The sequence below is a fragment of the Mchenga conophoros genome, linkage group LG2 (assembly GCF_057382185.1).
Source record: "Mchenga conophoros isolate Kocher_MC1m ecotype Shallow Benthic linkage group LG2, M_conophoros_male_GT1.1, whole genome shotgun sequence".
In the NCBI taxonomy this organism is placed as follows: Eukaryota; Metazoa; Chordata; class Actinopteri; order Cichliformes; family Cichlidae; genus Mchenga; species Mchenga conophoros.
In genome coordinates, this window is record NC_140527.1 from 38,789,987 (window position 1) to 38,814,168 (window position 24,182).

Genomic DNA, 24,182 nt, shown 5'->3' on the forward strand with positions numbered 1-24,182 from the left:
TCGCTTCCGGGTTGGTTTCTGCGCCTGTGTCCATCCCTGTTCCCTCGTGCCGTTGAGCCGTGACAGTTCCCTGCTCCCTATGGACAGACACACACATGTACTTAATCCAACACATACACATTTGCATGGAAACTGGTCGATATCCTTCATGAGTAAACAAAAACTCATGCAAGCCATGAAGCCACTGTGCATCTCTCTCTCTCTCTCACACACACATGGGGAGTGAGGACTATCAGTAGGCCCAGTCATGCTTTACCCATGCAGAGGTATCTGTTGGCAGTGGGAGTTATCACTGGCCATGGAGGCTTATTCCTCTGCCAGAAGACACCATGCCAGGAAATGACTGATAACAGTGCACAGCAATGACTGCCGGCTCACAGCAGCAACACATGTAGAACCTGAGCAAGATGAGGGAAAGATGGCAATATGTGCACATACATCATACAGGAGAGCACGGGCCTTCTCTGCCTTCCCCTCTTTCCTAATGACATGTATATTTATGACCCATTAGCTCTGAAAGGGTAAACAGGATTGAGGAAGCAGCTCACTCAGAGGTAAAAGCGCATTTTTCTGATCTAATATCTAAACGTTATTTGTTACAATGTCAAGCTGCAAAATGAAAACACTCATAGATGTAATAAGCATGGAGGGAAATTGATGATTTGTGTGATAGCCTGAGAAGAAATCATAACTTTGAGTCATAAACAGTGGTATTTAATTTAGGTGATTTAATATATTTACTGTAATGTTGTCATTTACTGCCAAAATCCCTTTCTGTTTGTGCAGGGAGAATGAGAAAGGTTATGAAACCATTCACGTGTCCTGACTGCTGAGGAATAGGGGCGAAAAGCTTTCTTTTTTCACCGGACATACTCAAGAGAATGCAACATGTAACGAGGACTCTTTCCAGTTAATATTTAAAATGTGCAAGAACAAGATGAAATACAGATCCCAGATCAGGCTGTGACAGATAAGCAATATGAAAAATTATGAAATGGCTGCAGAGCTGCAAATCTCTACAGTATAAAATGGGAGTAAACATTTGAAGAAGAGGTGCCTTTTTTAAGCCTTCTCAGCTGGTGTGTTTTTTTTATATCCACTCTAAAAAACTGTAATTTTAGTTACTCTAAAGACATAGACTGTATATAAAAGCTAGACAGTCTCAAAAGTGCAAGCGGTGGATTTCCTCTGTGCTGGTCAGTGTGTGAGTCTGGTCTAGGTGTGGAAAAGGCCTGCTGTGTGTGGCTTGTTGTAACTCAACTTGACGGCGGCCTCCATTTCTTGGTTATTGCTAAGAGCAGCGTTGCTGTTGAAGCCTTATAGTTGTTTTCTTAATTGAAGCGGTCACCATCTCTTTGGGTTGGCCTGTCCGATTTATCATTAAAGCAGCGTTGCTCTCTTTCTGTTGTTACTGCTTATATGATTATTGGGTTAATTAATTATAATAAAGATTTATTTTGTGTTAAACACCTCTGCCTGGCATCCTTTTCATTTCATCCAACTGTTACTGTCCCCCACCTTCTTCGCCTAGCTTTCATGTGGGGACGTAACACATGGTTGTTGTCCTTCTAATGATAACAGGAGGGGGCCAATGTTTTGTTTTTTTAAAAAGAAGTCTAATTGAATGGAAGACCCTTGAGCTAAGGGAAAACTTTACTGTTCCCTGCATGCCCTGGAATTACCCTGGGGTCCTCGCCCAATAGGATCTGCCCGGAAAACCTCAGCCAGAATGGATTCAGGGGGCATCGTAGCCAAATGCCCAAAGTGATAGCAGGAGTACAGCTACTCTCAGCCCCTCCAGAGTGACCACACCTCTCACCATATCTCCAGGGGAGAGAGCAGACACCCTTCAGAGAAAGTTTATGTACACCATGTGTATCTGCTTCGGTCATTACCCACAGCTTATGGTGATAAGTGACTTGTATTTTGATAACCTTGCTTTAGGCTCAGCTTTCTCTTCACCATGATACTGTACTGTACCAACCTACCTACCTTGTGGATTTACAAGTTGCTATCTTATGAGCGACCACTGTCCCTCAGTTTCACCATCAAATCAGCCCCTCGCTGATCATTACGGATTTCAAAGCAATAAGTTAGCAACAACAAAAAAATGATCAAAAACACAAGGCCAGAATTTTTACCTCACTAGCAGGCTAACACTAGCTTAATCTGCAAGCTATAGCAACAGCTGTCACTTTAGCTTGCAAAAGCAGCCAGGTAAGGTGTAACAAAGTTGCTTTATTTTATTTTAAATTTCTGCCACAATTGTTAATGTGCAACAAACCTAGATACTAAATATACAACAATCACCAGCAGGGGGCGACTACTCTAGTTGTCCAGTTGTTTCGAAGTCAGACAGAATTTAATAATTTAATCTAAGACCCAAGAAAACATATTTCTGATGGGTTTTCGATCCATACTTTTAAGTCTAAATGGATACAAATGATTATTATTATTATCATTTATTTTTTGTGTGTGTTTTTCTTTTGAGTCAAAAGAAGGGCAAAGCAGGATCCACTCCCTATTACTGTTGGTGAGTTGCTACGTTTGAGTAAGGAGTGCCCTTTGGTTTTGCAGTTGTTGTCTCTCTCTTTCTTTCTCCTCGTCTGCACTCCATGTGGTTGTCAATCTGTCTGTGTGCTCTACAGCATAGGTGTCAAATTTGGCCCGCAGCCTAATTACATTTGGCCCGTGAAGCCAAACCAAATTACTATCAGAGCTGGCCTACTGGTATTATACAGCTAATATATATATTGTTTAGTATTAAGCTTTGCTTGTTCCATATTCAGTTTTCCAGCAAAACTTATTTGAGTCTGTTATATCTGGAGGAAGATTTTTTTTTTTTCAATAAATATTAATGTTAGCCCGCGACTTTGTTCCAGTTTTGAATTTTGGCCCACTGCGTTTTTGAGTTTGACACCCCTGCTCTACAGTCTCTTCCTGTTCTTCCTACTTTTAGTGTCTCCTGCCGGCACCGGACCTCTCTCTGTTGTTCTATCCTAACATTTTCAATCCTGAGTGATATATTATGAACAATGTTTAGCATAGACAGGGTGTCTTTCCCTTAGCTGGCTTTAAAAAATCTAAATCTCCATAATGTGTATCACAACAGCAGTCCTTCTGCTTCAGGCTCTATGCGTGTTCACATTAAAAAAATTACGTTTCTGGAGGTCATGTGAACCTTCTTCTGCATAAAATGATTCCCATGAGTGCCACTTACTCAGATGATGATGATGAAAATGGTGATTAAAAGTCTCTATGGAACACAAACATTTTAACAGTATCCTGCAAGACTGCTGCAAATAGGACAAGCGATTAATGCTGAAGAAAATCATTATCTTGGGATTTATTGTACATTTGAATTCAAATGTATAATTTTGCTGCTCGGTGCCACTGTTTTTCCCCCCCAAGATGGCGGCTGCACGATAGAGAAGTTGGCTGGAGAAACTGATCAGGAGGGCTAGCTCTGTGGTCGGCATGAAGCTGGACACTCTGGTGACAGTGGCAGAGAAAAGGACATTAAAGAAACTGCTGGACATTATGAACAATGCTGGGCATCCTCTGCACACGGCCATTAACAACCAGAAGAGTCTGTTCAGTGACAGGTTGCTTCTCCCCAAGACAAGAACTAACAGACTTAAAAACTCCTTTGTCCCACACGCCATCAGACTGTTTAACTCCTCTCTGGAGGGGAGAGGGAGGGGAAACAGGAGGACAAAGGAGGGGGGAACAACTAAGCTGTAGTGCCTCTTCACCTCACTGTACAATACCTTGTGCAATACTTTTTTGTAAATAGTCAACGGTGCAATAGACTCAATACTTGAAATGTGCAATTCACTTGTATTTTTATTTTTTATTCCTATTTATTCTATTTATCCCCTTTGTATATTTTATTTATATTTGTTTCTGTATTTATATATATGTGTGTGTGTGTGTGTGTGTGTGTGTGTGTGTGTGTGTGTGTGTGTGTGTGTGTGTGTGTGTGTATATATAACAGTTCTGTAACTGTAACTTCGGTCGGTGCTGTGCTTTTTTTGGAAATCGAATTTCCCAGAGGAACCCACCCGAGGGATTAATAAAGTTCTATCTTATCTTATCTTATCTTATCTAAGTTGATATTTTTAAACACAAGTTGCCATGGTGATTTAGCCAGGTAAACACAGAGCGACTTTCTTGACACAGAAAATCCTGACTTCAAACTTGCCATAGTTCGGCTTAGTTTGCAAGTCATCTGGCTTTGTAGAAGTAGTGTCCAACCGACGTTCATGCTTGGAGCGAGCCCGCAGATACATGCAAAGCACTAGGAGCTTCATTTGTAATTAAAAAAATAAATATAAAAAACCCCAACCTGCTGGCAAAGCAAAAAATATTCCCAGTAGCAATTAAAATGAAATGCATTTTCCCTTCATATAAATCTTAAACCTGCTGTGATTGTGAGCTGCAGCTACATCTAGTCATTTTACTGAACATTTTTCTCAACAGCTTTAAAGCTAACCACAGTGTTTTCATTTGACTGTGTCAAACAAAGCAAAGCCAAAAAAATGCTGCAGCCTTTCATTCACCTGTTATTTCTTTTTTCGCTTTTGTATATTAAACTAAGCTCTAAATTTCAATAGAAAGAATTTGTAAAGTTTGCCACATGGTGGGGCCATCAGCTACATGTGTGCGTGCCCAGAATGCAGATAATCTTGCCAAAGGGGGGGGGGGGGGGGTGGGACTTGGGGAACAAACAGTTGTCTTCATGATGCTTGATGCGATATCCTTGGCATGAATCTTGCTACCATGCCTGTCACAGGGTGTGGTCCTATACCTGCTGTGCTGTTCTGTTTGATTAAAGCTGGATGAGCTAAAACTGAGACGTAACAACCAAAATTTGACGACTCCCTGTGTGACAGAACCCAGGCACATTTAGACAAGCTTTTCAATCAGGAACTAATCACACCCTTAATACAGAAAAAACCCTAAGCTGAACTAAAAACTCAAACTACATGTTAACGTTAATAACATGTTAAGTATAAAAAATAAAACAATTACTTTGGGAAAATCTTCTGTGCGTTCCTAAAACCAACCAAAATAATGTAAAAATGCATAGGATCTGTCCTATGCATAGTTTCAGCCTTTGTTATCATAACCTGCAGATTGATGAATAGAGAACTGGAATGTCTGCAATGGTTGTGAGTCCATTGACTTGGAAAAGTGTCATCTTGAATCTATATCTATTCTGAACTTGTAATTATTCAGTTTTAATTATTAAATATGTCTCTGACAAAGACCCTGTGGTAATAGTTAAAAAAACACTAAAAGGAGTAAAAGCTAAACTAGCAGCTACTAAACTTGGGAAACCTACTAATTATACCTCTGCTAAGTAAGAGAGGAGCGGTAGTGGCACACATGGACCACCCTGTGATCTGCCAGCTTTGGGGTTTGAAAAGAATCAGTGCCACACGCTGGTGCTTCTAGAGCTGTCGGAACCTTAAAGTTTGAACCATTGTGCCAAAAAAAGTCAATGGAGTGTTACTCTTATAGCACTTTTTAAGCTTAACACACACTCACACTCCAGTGGATGCAGCAGGGGCAACTCAGGGTTTCCAAAACATACTTTGATGTAGTTTGATCCCTGCCTAGATGAACCAGACATCAAACTACCAACCAATTAGTAGACAACCCACTCTACCTCCTGAGTCACAGCCTCTCAGATGGTGAGTTGAGAATAAAAACGAAACCTTATTTCCCGTGAAAGGTGGGTCTCAAACAGCACATTTTTTGAAAATTTGCACAATGTCCCAGGCCCCCACCTTAAGCTGAGGGCTGGGATAACTGGGCCACCCAACTCTGACCAGAGCGTTTTAACTTCTTTTTTTTTTTAATGTATATTTCACGACATTCAACGTGAAACAAGTGAGGAAGCTTGCTGAGCAACTCTTTAGAATATATACTTAGTAGAAATGTCAATACTAACAAGAGAAGACAGTTCGTATTGACATTTGATGATGTTTCATGACAGCACAGAGAAACCCCTCGTTTGCCGCCTAAAAAAACCATGCCTAAGTACATGGACGCCCTCTTTATTCATGAATTAAATTGACATAAATCAACATACAATTACTTTGATTCACTGTTGTCTGTGTTTTGGTTGTTTTAATCAAAGCTGATCGCCGAGACTGCAAAGAAGAGGCACAGTTTTGTGAGAATCTTTTCATTTGCCTGGTGTGTCCTGATTTCAAGGTTACCTGGTTCAAAAGGAAGAAACGTTACCTCAGGCTGTTTGAGCACGTCTCACTGAATGAAAGCTACCTAGAAAAGCTTTTACATACTTAAATGAAAAAAAGGCATTTTGTTTTTCATATCATATTACTGTTGTTTTCTCTTCACAAAGACTCAAATGCTACTTAGTAATTCTACCTGTCACGCCTCACATTAATTTGTGTTACATTCTAGTCTCAGAGCTAAGCATCGGCTTTTCATAAAAATAATTACCTTCCTTGTGAAAATAAAAAAACAGAGGGACATTTAACAAAACTTACAGCTGTTTTGAAGTTATTTCAAAAAGCTCAAGAGTCTCTATTGCTTTACAAAACAGTTTCCAAATCAATTTCTTATGCTTTGACTGTATTTCTTAATCCAGTTGGCCGGAAGTGGCATATATCTCTTATATTTGTATTTAAATTTTTATATATCTCTGTCTATTTTCAGCATGAAAATATCTTTAAAAGACGAATTTTCTTTGAAATTAAGAGCCGATTTAAGAAGCAGGTTAAAAAGCTTTCTTATCAAGCAGTAGAAGAGTTATTTTTTCATTCTGTGAGTTAGAAAAGTACTTGGAGAATTTGAAAAGAGAAAAAAAAAAACAAAGCAGCAATTCTTAAATGACCTTTAAAACATGAGCTGTTTTGAAATCGCTTCCTGTGTATATCTCTGTGAAATCTGGAAGCTTAGCTCAGGAAGTATATACATGACAGGCAGAGCTTAATACAGGGCTGGCAAGCACACAATGCAAGTCTGCATGTGTGTGTTTGGATGTATGCATTCCACTGTTCTTGTGGAAAATAGAGAAAGAGTGGGTGCATGTGATATTTCTGCCGAGTTTCACACACCGAGTGGACAAACAATCTATTCCAATTAAAGCGAGCTGCAGCCCTGGAGAGTGCAGAAGAAGCTATGCTCCATCGCATCACATCATCCTTTGAAAAACCCTAGAATAGCCGATTGTGATTCGGAGGAAACAGGCCCCTTCAAGAACAACTAGTGTGGGCTGGCTGTGGGGGTGGGGACGACTGGTTCCAAGTTAGTCTAGAAAGTTCCACAGCAAATAACGTTATGGTGGAAGTACTGGAGCAGTGGGAGCTGCTGGGAAGAGGGCAAGGCTATTAATCCTGCTTGTAGCGCTGGTTTACCGCTCTTACTGCATGTGGGGCGAGGAGGCAAATTAATAGTGTGGCGGAGATTAATTAGGTGACGTTAAGGGAAATTTGTGACTGTAAAACTTTAGAGGTCTGTACAGCTGACTAGACTAATGAGGCGTTCATGAACTCTTAATAGATGCTACTCCGATGTCGAATATGAGCAAAGCAGAAGGAGAGGCAGCGGGAAAAAAAATATGTGTCTTTGCACAAAGCATTGTCACCAGAAAGAACTCAGAAAGCTTCAGAAAGCTATTGAGTGCCTAGAGGAGCAGAGTTTATAACCTTCCACGGTGACAAACTCAGAGGGAATTATCACCAGTGCTCCAGAAACACTCAATTATTCCTGTGAATATTTTTAGGGCTTAATGACCATTAAAATATGAGTATTTTCCTGATTCTTCAAGTGCGCAAAGCGGAATATTCCACTCCCCCTTTCGGTGAAAGCGGAATAAATTCACTTGTGTCCATGAAATCTGATCAACTCCCTGATGAAGGCTTGTATGTAAAACAGGTTTTCTGTTGCTGGACAAACAAAAGCAGACCATGAGAAAAAAGAGGGACCTTTTTTAAAAACAAGACAAAACTCATATTTGAATCCCGTTTTGCTCTTCAGTTTCTTTAGCTGAATGACTGCTGTTTGAATGTCCACTCAACACATAAGTTAACGGCTGACAAAAAAGTGTCCTTCATCAATATCAGCTGGACGTCTTCTCTGGACTTTTATCTTTTATTCTCTGACTGCTTAAAAACAATCCGGCATGCAGGAAGAGGAAGATAAAGAAAAGGTGGACTGTGAGATGAGATTGTGATCATGACCTCTCATTTTCTGCATGACATCCTTCTGTACTTTGAGAAATATACACCAGAGGCTTATACTGGTGACATCAGAAAGGTTGTGAGAGTATACAGACCTGAACAAATAACACATTATGAAACAGGGATATAGATAAATGTCATCAAAATGATTTTATATTCAATACATGGGCGTCCATGTGTATTTTGTGTATGCGAAGTGGATGTTGTGGGTCTGTTTGATGACAACCACTTCATAACCAATTCAGCTGTAAATCATATGTTGTAATAAGAAAACCACACACAGGCCTTTTGCTTTTGAAGAGAGGGTCTGACTCAACCGCTATTAGACGTGAATTAACCCGCCTCATTACTGCCCTGCAATTGTAGCCATGGAACTGCAACCATTTTTGGCTGGGGCAACTTTGCTGTCACAGAAATGTTTTCCAGGATTAACTTTTTACTAACTTTATCCAGGAAAAAGGACAAAAAGTACTATACATAAATGCAAAAATACCCCAACAATAAACTCTGCATTTAAAATTCTACCCAAGATAATGTGTGAGGTGTCTGCAAAATTTCAGAAGTAAAAGCAACTGACATACTGACTGTCTGTAGGATGATTTAGCAAACACGGCATTTAACTAGCAACCCCCTTTAAATCTCAGGAGACATGCGATGATTAATATTGCTGGAAATGAGAAAAAACAAACTCCTACCACACAAATTGTGATTTTCTATGTAAATTATTATTCTATCTCTCAATTTAAAGGTTTCAGCTTGTTAAATTTAAAATTAATTCCTGAGAATTTGAGAAGTGAAAATCCTCTTTGGTGGAAGTGCCAGCAGTGACCAGTGACAGCTGTTTTCCCGTGTGGGACTACTTGCCAAAAACAATTGTAATGCATTTTATTAGCTCAATTTATGGCTTGTCAGCTTATGTGAAAGCAGAATTATAAAGCAGCAGGATACTGAGAGCGTAGAGAACAAGGCCTGAAATGTACTTTGCCCAAGTAGAGGTAAAAAAAAGCTTAACATTACTTCTCCACATGATTCTCCTTAAATGAGTACTTTTGCAGACTGCGAGGTGGAGAGGAAAACAGGTCAATCTGGAAAATGCATCAGTCCTGCTTTGACCCGAAGGACGGTGACGCTGACATTGCTGTTGTTTTGTTCTTAACTTCACGAATTTCAACAGCATTCCTGAAAGTTTCTCCAGGTGTTGCTATTGCAAAAGACCATTTGGAGAGTTAAAGTTTTAAAAACAACACTATCAGCAGAACGTGCTAGATCTGGTGTTATTGCTGTACACACCAAATGACGCATGCTGATGTCTGATAATCTTACAGCGCAGCGGATCAGACTCTACCTCGCACCATTTCTCTGTTTTTGACTCCCCCCTCCTCCCAATGCCTGCAGCCAAACTTGTTCTGTTTAAAAACCATAGACAGTCTTACTCAGTACTAACACTAAAAAAAACACATGTTACTGCAGTACTATTCCTGCTCTCTGAGGGCAAAAAAAAGAAAAAAGCAAGAAATAAATATTGCTGTGGTCCGCATTTCAGGGGCATTGAGGTTAACCTCCTGTCTGCACAGTCCCAGTAAGCCCCCAAGTAAATCTAGGCCACATTCAAATATGAAACAGCTACTGTGGATTTTTAGAGCTTAATGTCTTCAATACTGCGCTGCTGATGTTTTCAAAGTAGCAATACGATTTGAATAAATAATGCCATGCCGCTTTAAAAAACTGAGTAAGATCACACCCTTGAGCATAAACAACTCCTCTTTAGATTTCTCATGGCAAAGACTGTGCTCAATTCTGACTTCACCTGCCTGCCCACTCATGCCACAGTAGTCCTAATTTATTAAGGTAAAAGTCAATTACCTGCAAATGAATGCAGCTGTTTATAACTGGAGAATTAAAATCACCAGAGAAGCAGAACTTAGCTTCATAAACAAGACCCCCCCCCCCAGCAGGCGCAGAGCAGCCAAACAGGAAATTCAACACAGTTGTGATTGAAAACGATAAGTTCCACCATTGCTGCTAGCATGTACCAGCATGTTTAAAGCATTTCTTGTGTGAATGTTCTGAAGGAACTTACAATCCACAAAACAGTTTTGCAGCACACGTATGCACCTGTTAGTGTAGACAAATGACACAACACACAAATACATAATAAATGAATAAAAATAATTCAATATGTGAGCAAAAGCATCAGACATGCTAAAAATAAAATACATCTTTATTATGGTATTAATTCTTCACTTAAAAAAACAATAATTACAGTAATAATCACCAATAGATGATGTGCATACAGCATATTTTTGACTCTTACATGAGGAAACGTGAGTAGCAAGGAGAACAAATACATATTCAGTGTGGCGTTTGCCTGAAAGTGACTGAAAAAGGAGGGAAAAAATAGCAGCAGATAAAGGTCCTTCGTAGCACTAAAAATGCAGTTAAACATTAATAATGTCATATGAAGTGAGAAAAAGAGGGTATGACAATATTAAACTGCTCAGTACTAATTTTGATGCAACACATTATCACAGTCTACAGTCTGAATATCATTATCGACGTCATAGTAAGTTGTCTTTGTTCAGAGGGGCTGAACAGCAGAGTGAGTGTGTAACAGCACAGAAACACAGAGAACGTGTGTTTAGGAAAGAAAAACAAGACATGCACTAAAAGCATGTCTTCAAATGCAGTCTGCCCTGATATTTGGCTGGATCATACTTCTGTAGCAAACACACTAGTACAAAAATAGATTTACTTTAATTTTACATTAGCTTTGACTCACTGTCTACATTGTTAGTGTGGAAAAACCACGCATTTCCCCAAGAAACTCTACAACCAGCTACAGACACTCTGACGTTCATTTCCAGTTGAATGTTCGACCCACCAGCTCAAAGAACTTCTTGTTGGGTTCATGAAAGAACTGGTAGAGTTTTTGCAGGATGGCAGGAGCCACGTGAGGGTGAGCCCTGCCTTTCGAATCATGTAAACACCGCTCTCGCCCGTGGTCTCTCAAACAGTAGAATCCTTTAGTTTTATTGAAGTAAAAATTTGAAGCGTTTATTTGAGGCTCCAGCTTTAAGAACCTCTCCACCTTTTTCATCTCAGGTAAGGGGTCTCTGATTAATTCATCCCCATCCACGATGTGAATGCTCTCCAGTGGGAAGTATTGCAGCCAGTTTTGCATGTGGACATAGTAAAGGCTGCGATTGAGAGCCTTGTATCCCAGATTGATCTCACCGTCCTTCACCAGCACAGATTCGATGGGCTGGTAGCGCTTGTGTTTCTGGAGACGGTTGTAAAAGACCTGGGTGTAGTCCGAGAGCACCCGCTCTGTGGGGTCTCTGAGGATAAGCAGCAGCTTGATGTCAGGGTTCATCTGATGGATGCGTTTAGGGACTTTGCTGGAGGTGAAGTAGGCCGGCGTCTTCTCTACCGTCAGCTGGTCGGGGAAAGCGTAGGGCATCTGGCTGAGATACCAAGGCAAGCCCCTCTGAAAGTGACTTTCCCAATCAAAGAAGTGCACCTCGTTCTGAGCTGCAGCCACCGAGCTGTGCAGGCTGAGCATCTCAATCAGCGCCCGTGTTCCTCCCTTCCTCACGCCAACAATTAGAATATGAGGAAGTTGCTGGAGTGTCCCATTTGGATGGCTGGTGGTCCCGTTGTCAGCGGGTGATGAGGTTGGAGGTAAAGGTGGCCCCCCGTCGCCGTCGGCCACTGGCCTGGAGGGGATTGGCGGGGACTGCATTGCAAAAAGCAGCAGCCCAAGGAGCAAAGCTGCCATGAGTGAGGTCCTGACCCTGGAGGATTTCAGCCTGGCGAAAGCACTAAAACTGTATCCCACATTGAAAGAGCAGCTGCTTGTGGACAACGGTCTGATTGAAAAGCAAGAAGAAGAAAAACCCAAAACAGCCTCTTCTCTGCCAGCAGCAGCAACTACAAGGAAAGACAACAGCTGTGAGCAGACCAATAACAGGTGAATCTTTTGGCAGAAAGACAAATATTAAGTTTCACAACTCCAAATCCTAGAAGGAAGTTAAACTAGCAAACGATACTTCCTTTAACATAATCAGTGTCCTTAAACTTTCTGCCGTTTAACGTCCGCAAACACGAATCACCTTCACGTCAAACAGGAACTGTGTCTGCCCCTATAATAAACATGCTGTCATTTATATAACCGTGCTAATGATTTATGTACAGTCAACTGATGGCATCAAAAGACGAAGTGAAACGTCGATGAGCCGAGACTCACCTGGTTTTATTCTCTGCAACTACTGATCAACAATTTATTAATTTAGAAATCAGAACTAAAAGAATAAATATGCGCTAAAGAGGTCAAACGCTCTCACGGTAGATATTGCTTTTAATGCGACAGGAAACAAATAGAAAAGCAGGTGCGGTTTGTTCTGCAAATTAAATTCTGCACCGCTAAAAGAAAAAACAAAGAAATCATGCAGACAAGCTGGGTTTTTTTCTCGTTATATTTTCCATATGACGGTTGCATTGGGTGCCAATCCAGGAAACGCCGTTTATCTCTTACCTTTTTAACTACAATCGTCCACTCGACAAAGATTTCATGCCTTGCAGCTGGAGGCTCTCCGCTCACAGCACCGCCGCTTCCACACCAGCAATTATGTAGGATCCACCTCTGTATCGTCTGTGAATTTTCCGAGCGCGTATAAACTTGCGCTGCGCGGGGCACAACTTCACCGGAGCGCCTCCTCTGAGCCTCAGACCGACGCTGTCCTCCCGTTTTTTGAGTGTCAGCTGTTGTGTAGAAGTCTACGCCTACCTCACGCCTGCAGGACCACTCCCCCTACTGACTCAGGTTGTTAAAATGTCATCATATTTGTCAGCTATACCGCCGCTGGTATGTGTGATATGTGACGGAGAACTGAAGCAGGTGATCTATGCATCATGTAGAAGGAACAAAGCAAAAAAGAAAGCGACAATATAATTGCGCCACAGAGCAGAAAATCGCTCCAGTCTTGATGGGTGTTCTAGCTTTGATTTAAGACTATTTATGATTTTTTTTAAGCCAAACATTCAATTCAAGCAGACTGAGATGCTCTACTCAGTGAATTTGTTGCCCATAGAGAGGCTGAGCCTTCTCAGGATTGGGATTGAAAAAGACTATTCAGCTGAGCCTCCAGGAGTTCCCTCTTCACTGTTGCTTTCAGGGGAAATCAATGAAAGAGACAGGCCAGTTATTCATCCCTGGCATTCTTCTCCTCCTTTGCCCACAATGCAACTGCATCTGTGGGTAGTCACTGAGTCCAAGTTGCACAATCTCACCACCTGTTGAGCTGTATTTCTTTTTCTTCTGACATATTTAAATCGTTCTCCCATCACTTTAGCAATGAGCCCAAAGTGTCTTTCCAAGCTTCGTATTTACTGTTTAACTGAGTCATTGGAGGATTTCACAATGTCCCCTGACTCACCTTTGGATGTACAGTCAGTGTGAGAAAGACTGAGTGACTTCAAAGTGGCGATGAATAAGTGGCACGTCATTAACGTCAAATACCTTGATAGGTTGTGTCATATTGGACTTGCAGAGATGAGAAAGCAGTAAAAGACGCAGTGTGATAGGAAAAAACGCTGTTAATACACTTGTGTATATTGTGTAATGCTTGCTTTTTTAAATCAGATATTTGCTTTAACTAGATGGTAACTACAGGTGAAGCTTGATATCAGTTTGTTGATTCTACTTATCGATTTTGGTTTTATCCCTGACTATTTATGAATCCCTTCCTGCTTCCTGATGCACAGGTTTTCAGCATAAACTCATCCTTCTCTCATCCTTCTTCTTTCTCATCACTGTTTTATGCAATACTACTGTCATCGAGACACGACAGCACTGGTACAAGGAAATGATAAATTCCAATGAGTTGGGTAATTCAGAACTGTTTTTTGCTTGCAATCTTTAATGCTAACTGTTTCCCATGCTGACATTATGCCTTGAAGCATGGAAAGAGATTAAGGGCTTTGCTGCTGAATAGGGATGCTTCTGATTTTACCCATGTTTGGGAAATTTTTCTGCTGTGTAGGTTATTTAAGTGAAAAGGCATCGAGGACATAAAGCAGACTGAAGGGCTACAGCAGCAGAAGCTTTGGTGCCACAACAAAAGCTTGCTTCTGCTTCTTAAACGCACCCTTTCTTTGTAAAAAGAATGCAAACACACGTGCCTCCAGTGTGTAAAGTGTAAGTGCTGATATAGCCAAGAGTTTCCCCACATTGATTTTTAGATGCAGTTTAGTAATCCTCAGATTCTGCCCTTGGCTCTCCTGAGAAAGTGTGAATTCAGCGTTCAGTTGTACAATATAATCCCGCCTTGAGGATCATCAGAGGCTACCAGGCACATTAACATGACAATAGTACGTATTCACAGAGCATAAACACCCTCAGAGCTTCCTCTGTGACTTCCCTCAACCTCAGCTCACACTAATCAAGTATGACAAAAATACATGCTTGACAAAAAGGCAGAAGTTTTGTACAGTTGAGTAAAAGATCACAAGCATTACTTGTAAAATATACTTAAAGGATCAATTTATAAGAAATTAATAAGAAAAGTTTTGCTTTGTTGACCTGAATCAGTTACTTTGTAAAAATGCAAGTGTTCAGTCAAATACCTCAAAATTACTCCAAAGTCCAGGGTCGATTAATTATTTCAGCGGTGTTCTCTATAGTGCATATTAAAGTCTTGAAGCCCAGTAACTATTTGCAAGGAAGCTGGGGGTGTGTTGTGAGGGGGTGGGGTGCTGTGGCTCAGGAAACAGAGCGTGCTGCACTTCAATCAAAAGATCCATGGCTCCTCCAGTCCACATATTGAAGTGTCCTTGCTTTGAGTGGTCAGTAAGCCCAGAAAAATGCCATGTAAAAGCACCTCATTCAATAAGGTGGAAGAAAATCGCAGAGGAATTAAGAGCTGCATGTCACAAACAGCACGCTTTTACTCCTGATGTCATTCTTGCAGTGTTGCTACACGATCAGCACACTTGAAAATATTTTCTTTAGCGCTTGTGCCAACTGTGTGGGGCATAAAAACAGGTTTCATCTGGCTCTCGCGGGCTTAACAGATACCACACTTTTATGGATCATATGCGATGTGCATGCTCTGAATGTTTCATGACTCTGATCAAAACGTATCCGTAAGAAATCAAGTTATTCTTAAGTTACCCACACAAGGAAATGTTAAACACGGCAATGCCACTGCTGCATGTGATGTTCTGCACGATTCTTTTAAAGATCCAGAAAGGAAAGAAGTTTCTATAATTAGCACAGAATTATAACTGAGCTTCACTGAAATTTGTTGCTGGACAACAAGTATTGCAGGAATGCTGTAACGCCTGTAAGAGTTCATGACTTGAAATTTGTTAAATTTAGAAAACTATCACTGATGATCTGTTATAATGGACGCAGATGTAGAGTGTCAGTGCTCCTACAGGCTCTGTAAGTGATGAAACATTACACTGTTTATTTTATGTTCACATCATAATATAATACATTATAGCTATGCCCTCAGGCTATAATTGGTAATGCTATTTGAATTGCATTGTCCTTACGATCATTTTGATTCTACAGAGGAAATTAGAATATTTTAAAATGTTCATTTAATTATTTTTCTTATTCAATTTGTGAAGTGGAAATTCATTCAGTGCACAATATCCCACTTCTTTGTAATTCTAAACACCTAAGGAGGCACAATGTCTATTTCACCACTCAACAGCTATTATTTTCTATCGTCTGATTGCATAGTTTTAATTCTATATGCGTTGAATCAAAACCCACACTTGTGCGAGCGCAAACACACAGCGCAGGTCATCAGCTTGCTCGAAAGCTTCATCTCTTTATTGAAATGCTTTTCTTTGTTCAAGTGGGTTCACCATGTGGATAATTACTGCAATTACTTCTGCTGGCAATATGAGATGATGACGAATGACACAAATCACAATAACCGAAAGGAAGCTCATTAAAGCAGAGAGGTGCGAGCTTTTAAAGGCCGGTTCAGAGAAATTCAGAGAAACACCTGCAAATTAAACAAGCCGCCTTGTTGTGAAAAGTTGTCTGAAGTACACGGATTGAGAAATTTCACCGTATGGGAAAAGCTATCATGTTGTAGCTAATCAACAATAACACTGTCAGAACCATTTAGTCTGCAAAGCAAAGCCCCAATCCTCTCATTTACCTGCAGATTTTTCTGATTTTTAAAAACAAAAATGGCGAATAATTAAGTGACTGATCTCTTCAGTCTTTTCATGCCTATGTACAATTTTACACCAATGTTATGTTATCTGTGGTTGAAAACAGTTCTCACATGAAGGCCGAGGTAGGTTGGTCGAACAAGAGAGGATCCTTCCGATATTTGAGTGAAAATGCACTTCAAACACTTACCTCTGAAAAACATGGCATCTTCAAGGCGATTTCACTCTCTGGGCAACTCAAAGGGACTAACATGCACTTTTATATCCTGCAGGTTAGACTAGTGCAATGCTGTCCCATTTAGACTAAGCAAAAAAATTACAAATCACTTGCGACTGATTCATAACTTTGCCCCTCGTGTGCTCACCAGGACCAGAAGTAGGGAACACGTTACACTGAGTTGCACCAGCCTACGTGTCTGACACTCTTCCAGCCTTTGAACGAAGATTGTCTCTTGGGTCCTTTGACGGGACTCTTTTAGTTTCTTCAAATTATGAGGCAAAAATCTTTGGGGAGTTTTTTAAATTTTCAGCTTTAAGGAGCAACTGAAAGTCTCCAAACACAAACTGAAAACCAACCATTTGTATTTTAATTATTTATTTTTACTACACCTGTACTTTAAATTGTTTAATTTTCTCTTATTATGCTTATTTTTATTATGTCTTTTATTTATTTTATCCATTGTATTTAATTAAATAATTATATAAACATATTTGCATTCCTGAATTCTTTTACTTGGTCATATTTCGTCTTTTTTCAGCTCTTCAGCCATCTCCAAAGCTCTTTGCTTTGCTCGAGCTTCCAGAAGTACTTCTTCTAGTGTCATACTCGATGTACATATAGACTAGCTCTGTAAGTACAGCTAACCTTCCTTTCTTTCTGTCTCTATCCTTGTTGGTATATATAACAAATAAGATCCCCTGTAGCTGCCCAGAACTCAGTTTGTTGCTCAAGGACACTTGATGTTTGTCTTCTAGCAAAGTAGAAAAATCAACATTCAAGGCTGAGAAACTCTGGGAACAGTCTGATATTCATGTTTTATATACACTAAGTGCACAGTTTATCAGTAACACCTTGATGGCACTGTTGCTGATCCCATTTTTGCCTTCAGAATTACCCCATGCATCAGTTTAACAGGGTTCCACAAACATTCCTCATCTGGGTTCACATTGGCACGATAGCATCACACAATTGCTGCTGATTTTTCATCTGCACATCCATGGTGTGAGTCTCCCATTCCACCTTTTTTTTTATGCCCGGTTTATGCCCGACAATAGTTTCACGGACCGGCCTTTAAGGTGTCGCGGATAAATATAACAAAATAAAACCAGTACTGGTACCGAAAAAGAGAAGATTTCTTCATAACACACGCGAAAAGACCCAGGAAAACTGAGTAAACGATAAAAACGATAACAAAATAATGCTGGAAACCGATAAAAACCCTGAAAACCAGATATTTCACACCTGAGCCTCAACTCTCGCGGCCTGGTACCAAACGACTCGTGGACCAGTACCGGTCCGAGGCCCGGGGGTTGGGGACCGCTGCCCTATAGCACCACCAGCTAAGAATCCAGGATGGATCAATGCTTTCATGCTGCGTATGCAAAATTCTGACTCTACCATTCAAACGTCATAGTTGAAATCAAGATATTTTTCCTGTTTTCTTTTGTCCAGTTTTAGTGAGCCTGTGCAAACGACAGACTCAGTTGCCTGTTCTTAACAGACAGAAGCGGCACTAGAGTGATCTTCTGCTGTTTTGCATTCAGAAATGATTTTTTGCATTACTTGCATGGAACGGGTGGTGATGTCAGTTACTGTTGTCTACCTGCTGTCTCTCTGCGTGAATAAGCCTTGCCATTTTGATCTCTGGCATCAAAAAGGCATTTTTTTTACCCAGAGAACTGCCGCTCTCTGGATATTTTCTCTTTTTTGGACAGTTTCTGTAAACCCCAGAGATGGCTATGTGGGAAAATCCCAGGAGATCAGCAGTTTCTGCCCATGTGGCATCATACCACATTTAGAGTGACTTCAGTCCCTTTTTTTCCTCATTTTGAGGCTCAGTTTGATCTTGGGCAGGTCACCTTGAACATGTCTTATATGCTTAAATGCATTTAGTTGGTGATATGATTAGCCAACTACATATTTGAGTTGTGTGTACCTAATAAAGTGTCTGGTGAATGCAAAGATGTAAATTAGTTGGCACTTTCTAATTACTATATTCATCACAGACATGTAAATAATGGTTCGGGAAGTTTGACATTACGAAATGAAACTTAATTAAAAACAGTCTACACATCTGTGTGAGTGGGAGAGGTTCACTGGAAAAGTAAATACAGTGGAATCTCACAGTAGAAAAAGATGACATTTTCACTTCTATAAAGTTGCCAAATAAACTACGTATAAGCTTGAGAAGCATGTGATGTAACTTTTATCTGAGAAATATATTTCCACATTTAATGAGCTCAACTAGCAAATATAACAAAGTAATGAAAAATGTGAGCACCATGTCTCACACATGACATTTAGAAAGTGTGTTTTACCGTTTTTACTGTCAGTTCGTGCATCACAATGTGTAAAACGTCAGCGTTTGTAAGATGAGGCAAGCGGAAGGGAAGAGGGGAGAGGTCGGGGCTCAATCATCATGCTCGGGCATGCTTGGTGACGTTAAGTCATGGGAAAGCAGTGCTAGTGCCACATGGGAAACAGGAGTGTTTCATAATGACTAATCTGGGTTTTTGTATAAACAGTTGCAGGAGACTGCAGGCTGCAGTTAACATGCAGTGGGATCTCCGTTCGTAAGCAAGTTACAGAAAATAGAAGTTGCAATAGACAGAAGAGCTGATATTATCAGGATAAATGTTCTCTATTGAAATCTGCTTGGTTTGTGTTCTTTGACATCTTTGACATGCCTTTTGAACATAGCAGGTCTTTTCCTGTCACTCCACTTGTCACTGAAGTACACAATGGCTTTAAAACTTTCATGAAAGAAGAGAGCCGCTGCTGACGTTTACTTTATTTATTAGATAACACGGTATCTCCATTATTATTTTATCTCCTGGGGCAAATCATTACCAATTAAACAAACAGATTGTGAAATGAGTCGAAACAAGCCTCTTGTCGACATTTCTCCACAGAGGAGGAGAGGAAGTGGTTGTTCTGTAACAGTAAACATCATTATCCGTCAGAAGCAGAAGTGCTGTAGATGCTGCATTTTCTGCAGGTTTACAGTTGTGCAGAACGTCGAGGGGTTGCTATTTATAGCCCTAAGTAAATGCTAAAGGTAAGAGGAATCTCTGTGCTGGTAATTACTGCAGAATTTGGTGCCTGTGCCAGGTGTAAATCCTTGGAAATGGCCTTCATTACGAGGATGCTGTGGCTGAGAAGTGAGGATAATGACAGTGTGGGATTAACCCTGCTTCCAGCTCTCTTTACTCCTCTTCCCTCCACAGCAGCCAAACTCTTCTCTCTTGCTTCTCAAAGGAGGCCTGTCTCTGACAATGCAAAAGCTTGCCGAAGGGGGTTTTGATCATCCTGTGATGCGACGCTGTGTGACAGGCCTCAGATACAGATATTTAGTTTCCCACTCAAAGAGCCTCAACTCCAGAGATTAGTGGAAAAACTTCTGATGCAGCTGCAGCTGAAATACTTTACTACATGGCAACCAGCCTTTACCTGTATCTCTACCTTCAAAAGAGAACCAGATGCTTGAATGTGTTTGTATGTGAATGAGAGTGGAGCTTGTGCATGCGTGTGCTTTTTTAAGTGTTTTCCATCTTCTCTCACATTTTACTGCTACTTATGCCCCCCCCTAACCCCTCCTCTCAAAGTCAGGCCAAGGTTTACTACGGCTTCTGATTCAGCCAGCCTTTTCTATTTTAAAGTAAGTTTTCAAGCATATGAAAAGAGGGATTAGTGATTATTTAGTGTGAAAACGTTTTTGAAAAATCCACTTGAATGCATTTTAAAACTCTCCACTATCACAAGGAAGGAAATTCCAATAAAGGGGGCATGCATCTGAGTATTTTGTGATTCAAAAGAGCATTTATTTTTCATATTCCTACTGAGCATGTATGTATGCATTAAAATGGTAACCCTTTTTAATTTTCATATATTACAGTGGTGGACTCTGATAATATAAATGGCCAAATAAGTTGTGGTCAGCAGACGAATAAACAATCCTTCCTAGCTTCAGAGTGCTATAAACATTCAGTTTCAGGCTTTCCTTTTCTACTCAGCCCTGTATGATGTCAATGAGAATGGAAATTCCTATCTACCTCCCACCTCTCAGATACTCAGTTCTGGCTGTGAGCACGCAACCTATCAAAATAAATTTGACTTAAAGGGCGGGTTCAGACGGTGCATGAACTGTTGGGCTGCACCAAGCCCAGTATAAGGTAATGAGGATTATGAATCATGTACAGCAACACTAGCCCAAATATAAGACAAAATGTGACCTTAGAAAGAAGCATCCCCCCAAAACAAACAAACAAAAAACCCCTGACCTGCATCTATATGCTGTCACAATTATAGTCAGTCAGTATGAAGAGTTGCATTGTGCCTGTTGTCACAGAAAACCAGTCTTAACAAATCTGTCTGAAGAAGCCTAACCTTAAATGAAGAAAGGAGAATACAGCAAGTTACCTCACTGTCTAACATAAACAGATGAACAGCAGAATAAATGAAATGGCTGCAAACCTCTATGAACTCATGCAGACTCACAAAGCAAGCTGTGTGACTAAAGCTACAGGTGGACATCTGAACTCAGGTGTGGTTTGTGGGAGAAGAAGGAAATGCATGATTCAGAATGACACTGCCATCAAGACTCACCAATCACCACCTGGTACCTGGACACATCAATTAGCAGACACACCTCGTCTTTTCAATGAGTTTTTGTTGTCTGAAAAGTGATGACTGCATTCATCTTTCTCAACAACTCTCCTTTCTCTTCGTTATGTGCTTGATCTGCACACAGAAGATGGATTTCTATTGTCTGCTGTTGACAGTAGTGGGCTCTAATTTGCCCCCTTGTCCTCCTTCCTCTTGCTTCAGACTCAGAATGCCACACTGAAGGATGTTTCAAATCCACCTTTAGGATAGAGATAGTATACATGTATATAAAAGTGTCATGAGTACTCTTACACAAACAGTTGTAGCTTGGCTATAACAAAACTCTTTATCATGCAGTGGTGTTAAAGATCATTATTAATTTGTATTCCTTTAAAATAAGACTCCAAGGCATGGATGTGTCACTTTGTAAAATGCTTGCTGCCTTGACTCCTCTCCTCCGTTGTCTCTTCCTTGTCGCCTCTGATCAGATCTCTGGTGCAAGGGCTAAAAAGTGAGGAGTGGTATTTAGGGAAGGGATCAAGGATGTTCAACTTGAGAAACGAGAAAGGGGGTTTGTCTTCCTCTTGGAGAGCACAGCTCTGTGCATTTAGGTAAAGATAGAGCGCATGGGTTAAAGAACAGAGCAGAGGGTAACAGAGGGAAGAACAGATCCAAAAGTAATCAGTTTAAACAATTTCCTTAGTAGTAGTAATTAGTAGTTGTAATTGTTTTCCTTATTTCACTTTATAGAAAGGTTAGGTTCACCCCTCTGAAGTTAATTAACCTCTGCACCTAAACCGGTGGGTTTAGGTCTGGTTATACTGATTGAAGTGTTTGAACGCTTCCTTTTTTAATATTTAGGAATTTTTCTGTGACTGTTTGCAGACAGTCACAGAGCTATCCTTCCTAATCACTTTATATAGTATGCTGTATAAAGTGTTCAGATACAGTATTCAGATGCTGCTCGCCCAGCAGGCCAGAGCAAAGTACATTTTCCACAACAAAGTGATAGAAAAATCTCCAACATTTTCCTGTGCACATTGAATGGTCTCAGCTTCCTTAGGAAATAAAGCCAGTTCATCCTCTCTGTGCTCTCTGTGTCCCTGTCCATATATAGACCGAGGTCATACAGACATCCTCTTCTATATAAAGTCTTTCACTATTTCACTAGTTTTATTCATATAGAAGGAGATGATTTCTCCCAGACTACTCCACAGAGTCATTTTTTAAATGCACTCGAGAAATCAAAGAAGGTGATCCTCATGCTCTCTGCAGCACACAGATAATTGCATCATCCACTCCCAGATCAGGCTGAAAGGTGAACTGTAGAGGGTCGATCAATTTTTTCACCTGTGAGTCAAATGGGTCAACAAGGTCTCTCCAGCACCTTCATCAGATGTGATGTGAGGGCATCTGGTTGATAGTCAATAACCTCTGATCGTGTCAACTTCTTTGGTACAGGAACCAGCCAGGAGAAAAGACACTCAAGGGTGTCAGTGTTAACATTTGGACCAAGAAGACAGCGGAATAACGGAGGCCATTTACGTCCACTGCAAGCAACCATTGTTCAAAGGAGGCGGTGGCTTATCATACTAGCTATCAGCCATGTACAATGCAGTCTTGACATTGCTTGCTAGGTGTTTCAACCCTCACTCAAACCTTTTTTTTTTTTTTTCCTGTCCCGTTTGGCTCTTTTGCATCAGAATTGTTGTCTAAAGGCAAAGAAAGATGCCCAACGGATTTACTTTACCAAATTGACCATCCCAGCCTTGCCGTAATGGTCCATTTGATTCACCTTTTATTGTTTATTTTATTTTCACTTACTGAATACGGGACAGACTTGACTGGAGGAAAGAAGGGGAGAAAGAAAGAGGGAAAGAGAAACAGCTGAGAAGAGGGACGGGGGAGAAGGGCAAAAAACATAAACCAGCAGAACGGGCAGAGAAAAAAAAATGCATATATCAACCCTCACTCAAACCTTACCTCAAGTGACCACAGTAGCTCACATGATGGTGGACTGGGTCATAGTTATGATCTGCACCTTTTGTTTTATTTCCACAACTTGGCTCATGTGACAACTCAAATGATAGTGGGTGAATGACCTTCAGGACCACCTCCAAGGTTACAAGCCTTGCTTCCAAGCCCTCTGACTCAGTCTGAAAATGTGATGTCAACAGACTGAATGCCACCGACTGGCCAGTCAGTAGCGTCACTAGATGAGTCATGAGAGCGACTCCTTCACAAAATTTTTGAAACCTGATAACATTGGAAATGGCTACACAAAACCTAACACCGTGGTCCCTGAGTCTGACAAAAAGCCATAGACCGAGCAGCCATATCATCACACTGACATCCTCAATTGTTGGGTTGTTTATGTCACATACAGATGACATCATGGAACTTTCGGCCAAGTTGCTGCAATGAGCCCACACACATCATTCAGTTGTACTCAATCGAAAATGACATAAACTGAGTAGAGTAGTGTGGAGTCGAGGCCAGTAGAAACTAATGGAAAAGGGCTATAAGTGACTTGAATAACCAAGCACCAGAAACCAGACAGGATGTGGGTGGCTGTAGCTCATGTGGCAGAGCAGGTCAGCCACTAATCAGAAGGTCGGTGGTTCGATCCCAGGCTGCACCCTGGCTGCATGTCAAATATCCTTGGGCAAGATACTGACCCCGTGTTTGCCTACTGGTGGTGGTCAGAGGGCCCGGTGGCGCCTGTGTCCGGCAGCCTCGCCTCTGTCAGTGCGCCCCAGGGCAGCTGTGGCTACAATGTAGCTTGCTATCGCCAGTGTGTGAATGTGTGTGTGAATGGGTGGATGACTGAATGTAGTGTAAAGCGCTTTGGGGTCCTATGGACTAGAAAAGCGCTATAAAAATGCAGGCCATTTACCATTATGTTTTGTTGTCTTGCTTCAGACTCAGATTGTATATGTGAC

General features: G+C 40.8%; 1 protein-coding gene across 1 annotated transcript; it reads right to left on the bottom strand.

The window, feature by feature from the left end:
• Nucleotides 1-10,419: 10,419 nt before the first annotated feature.
• Nucleotides 10,420-12,985, bottom strand: hs3st1 (heparan sulfate (glucosamine) 3-O-sulfotransferase 1). Its single transcript, XM_085245258.1, has 2 exons — nucleotides 12,754-12,985; nucleotides 10,420-12,149 (listed from the first exon to the last, which is right to left on the bottom strand). Exon 2 carries the CDS (start codon nucleotides 11,995-11,997, stop codon nucleotides 11,074-11,076), a length of 924 nt encoding a protein of 307 aa, XP_085101384.1. The 5' UTR covers nucleotides 11,998-12,149; nucleotides 12,754-12,985; the 3' UTR covers nucleotides 10,420-11,073.
• Nucleotides 12,986-24,182: the final 11,197 nt, after the last annotated feature.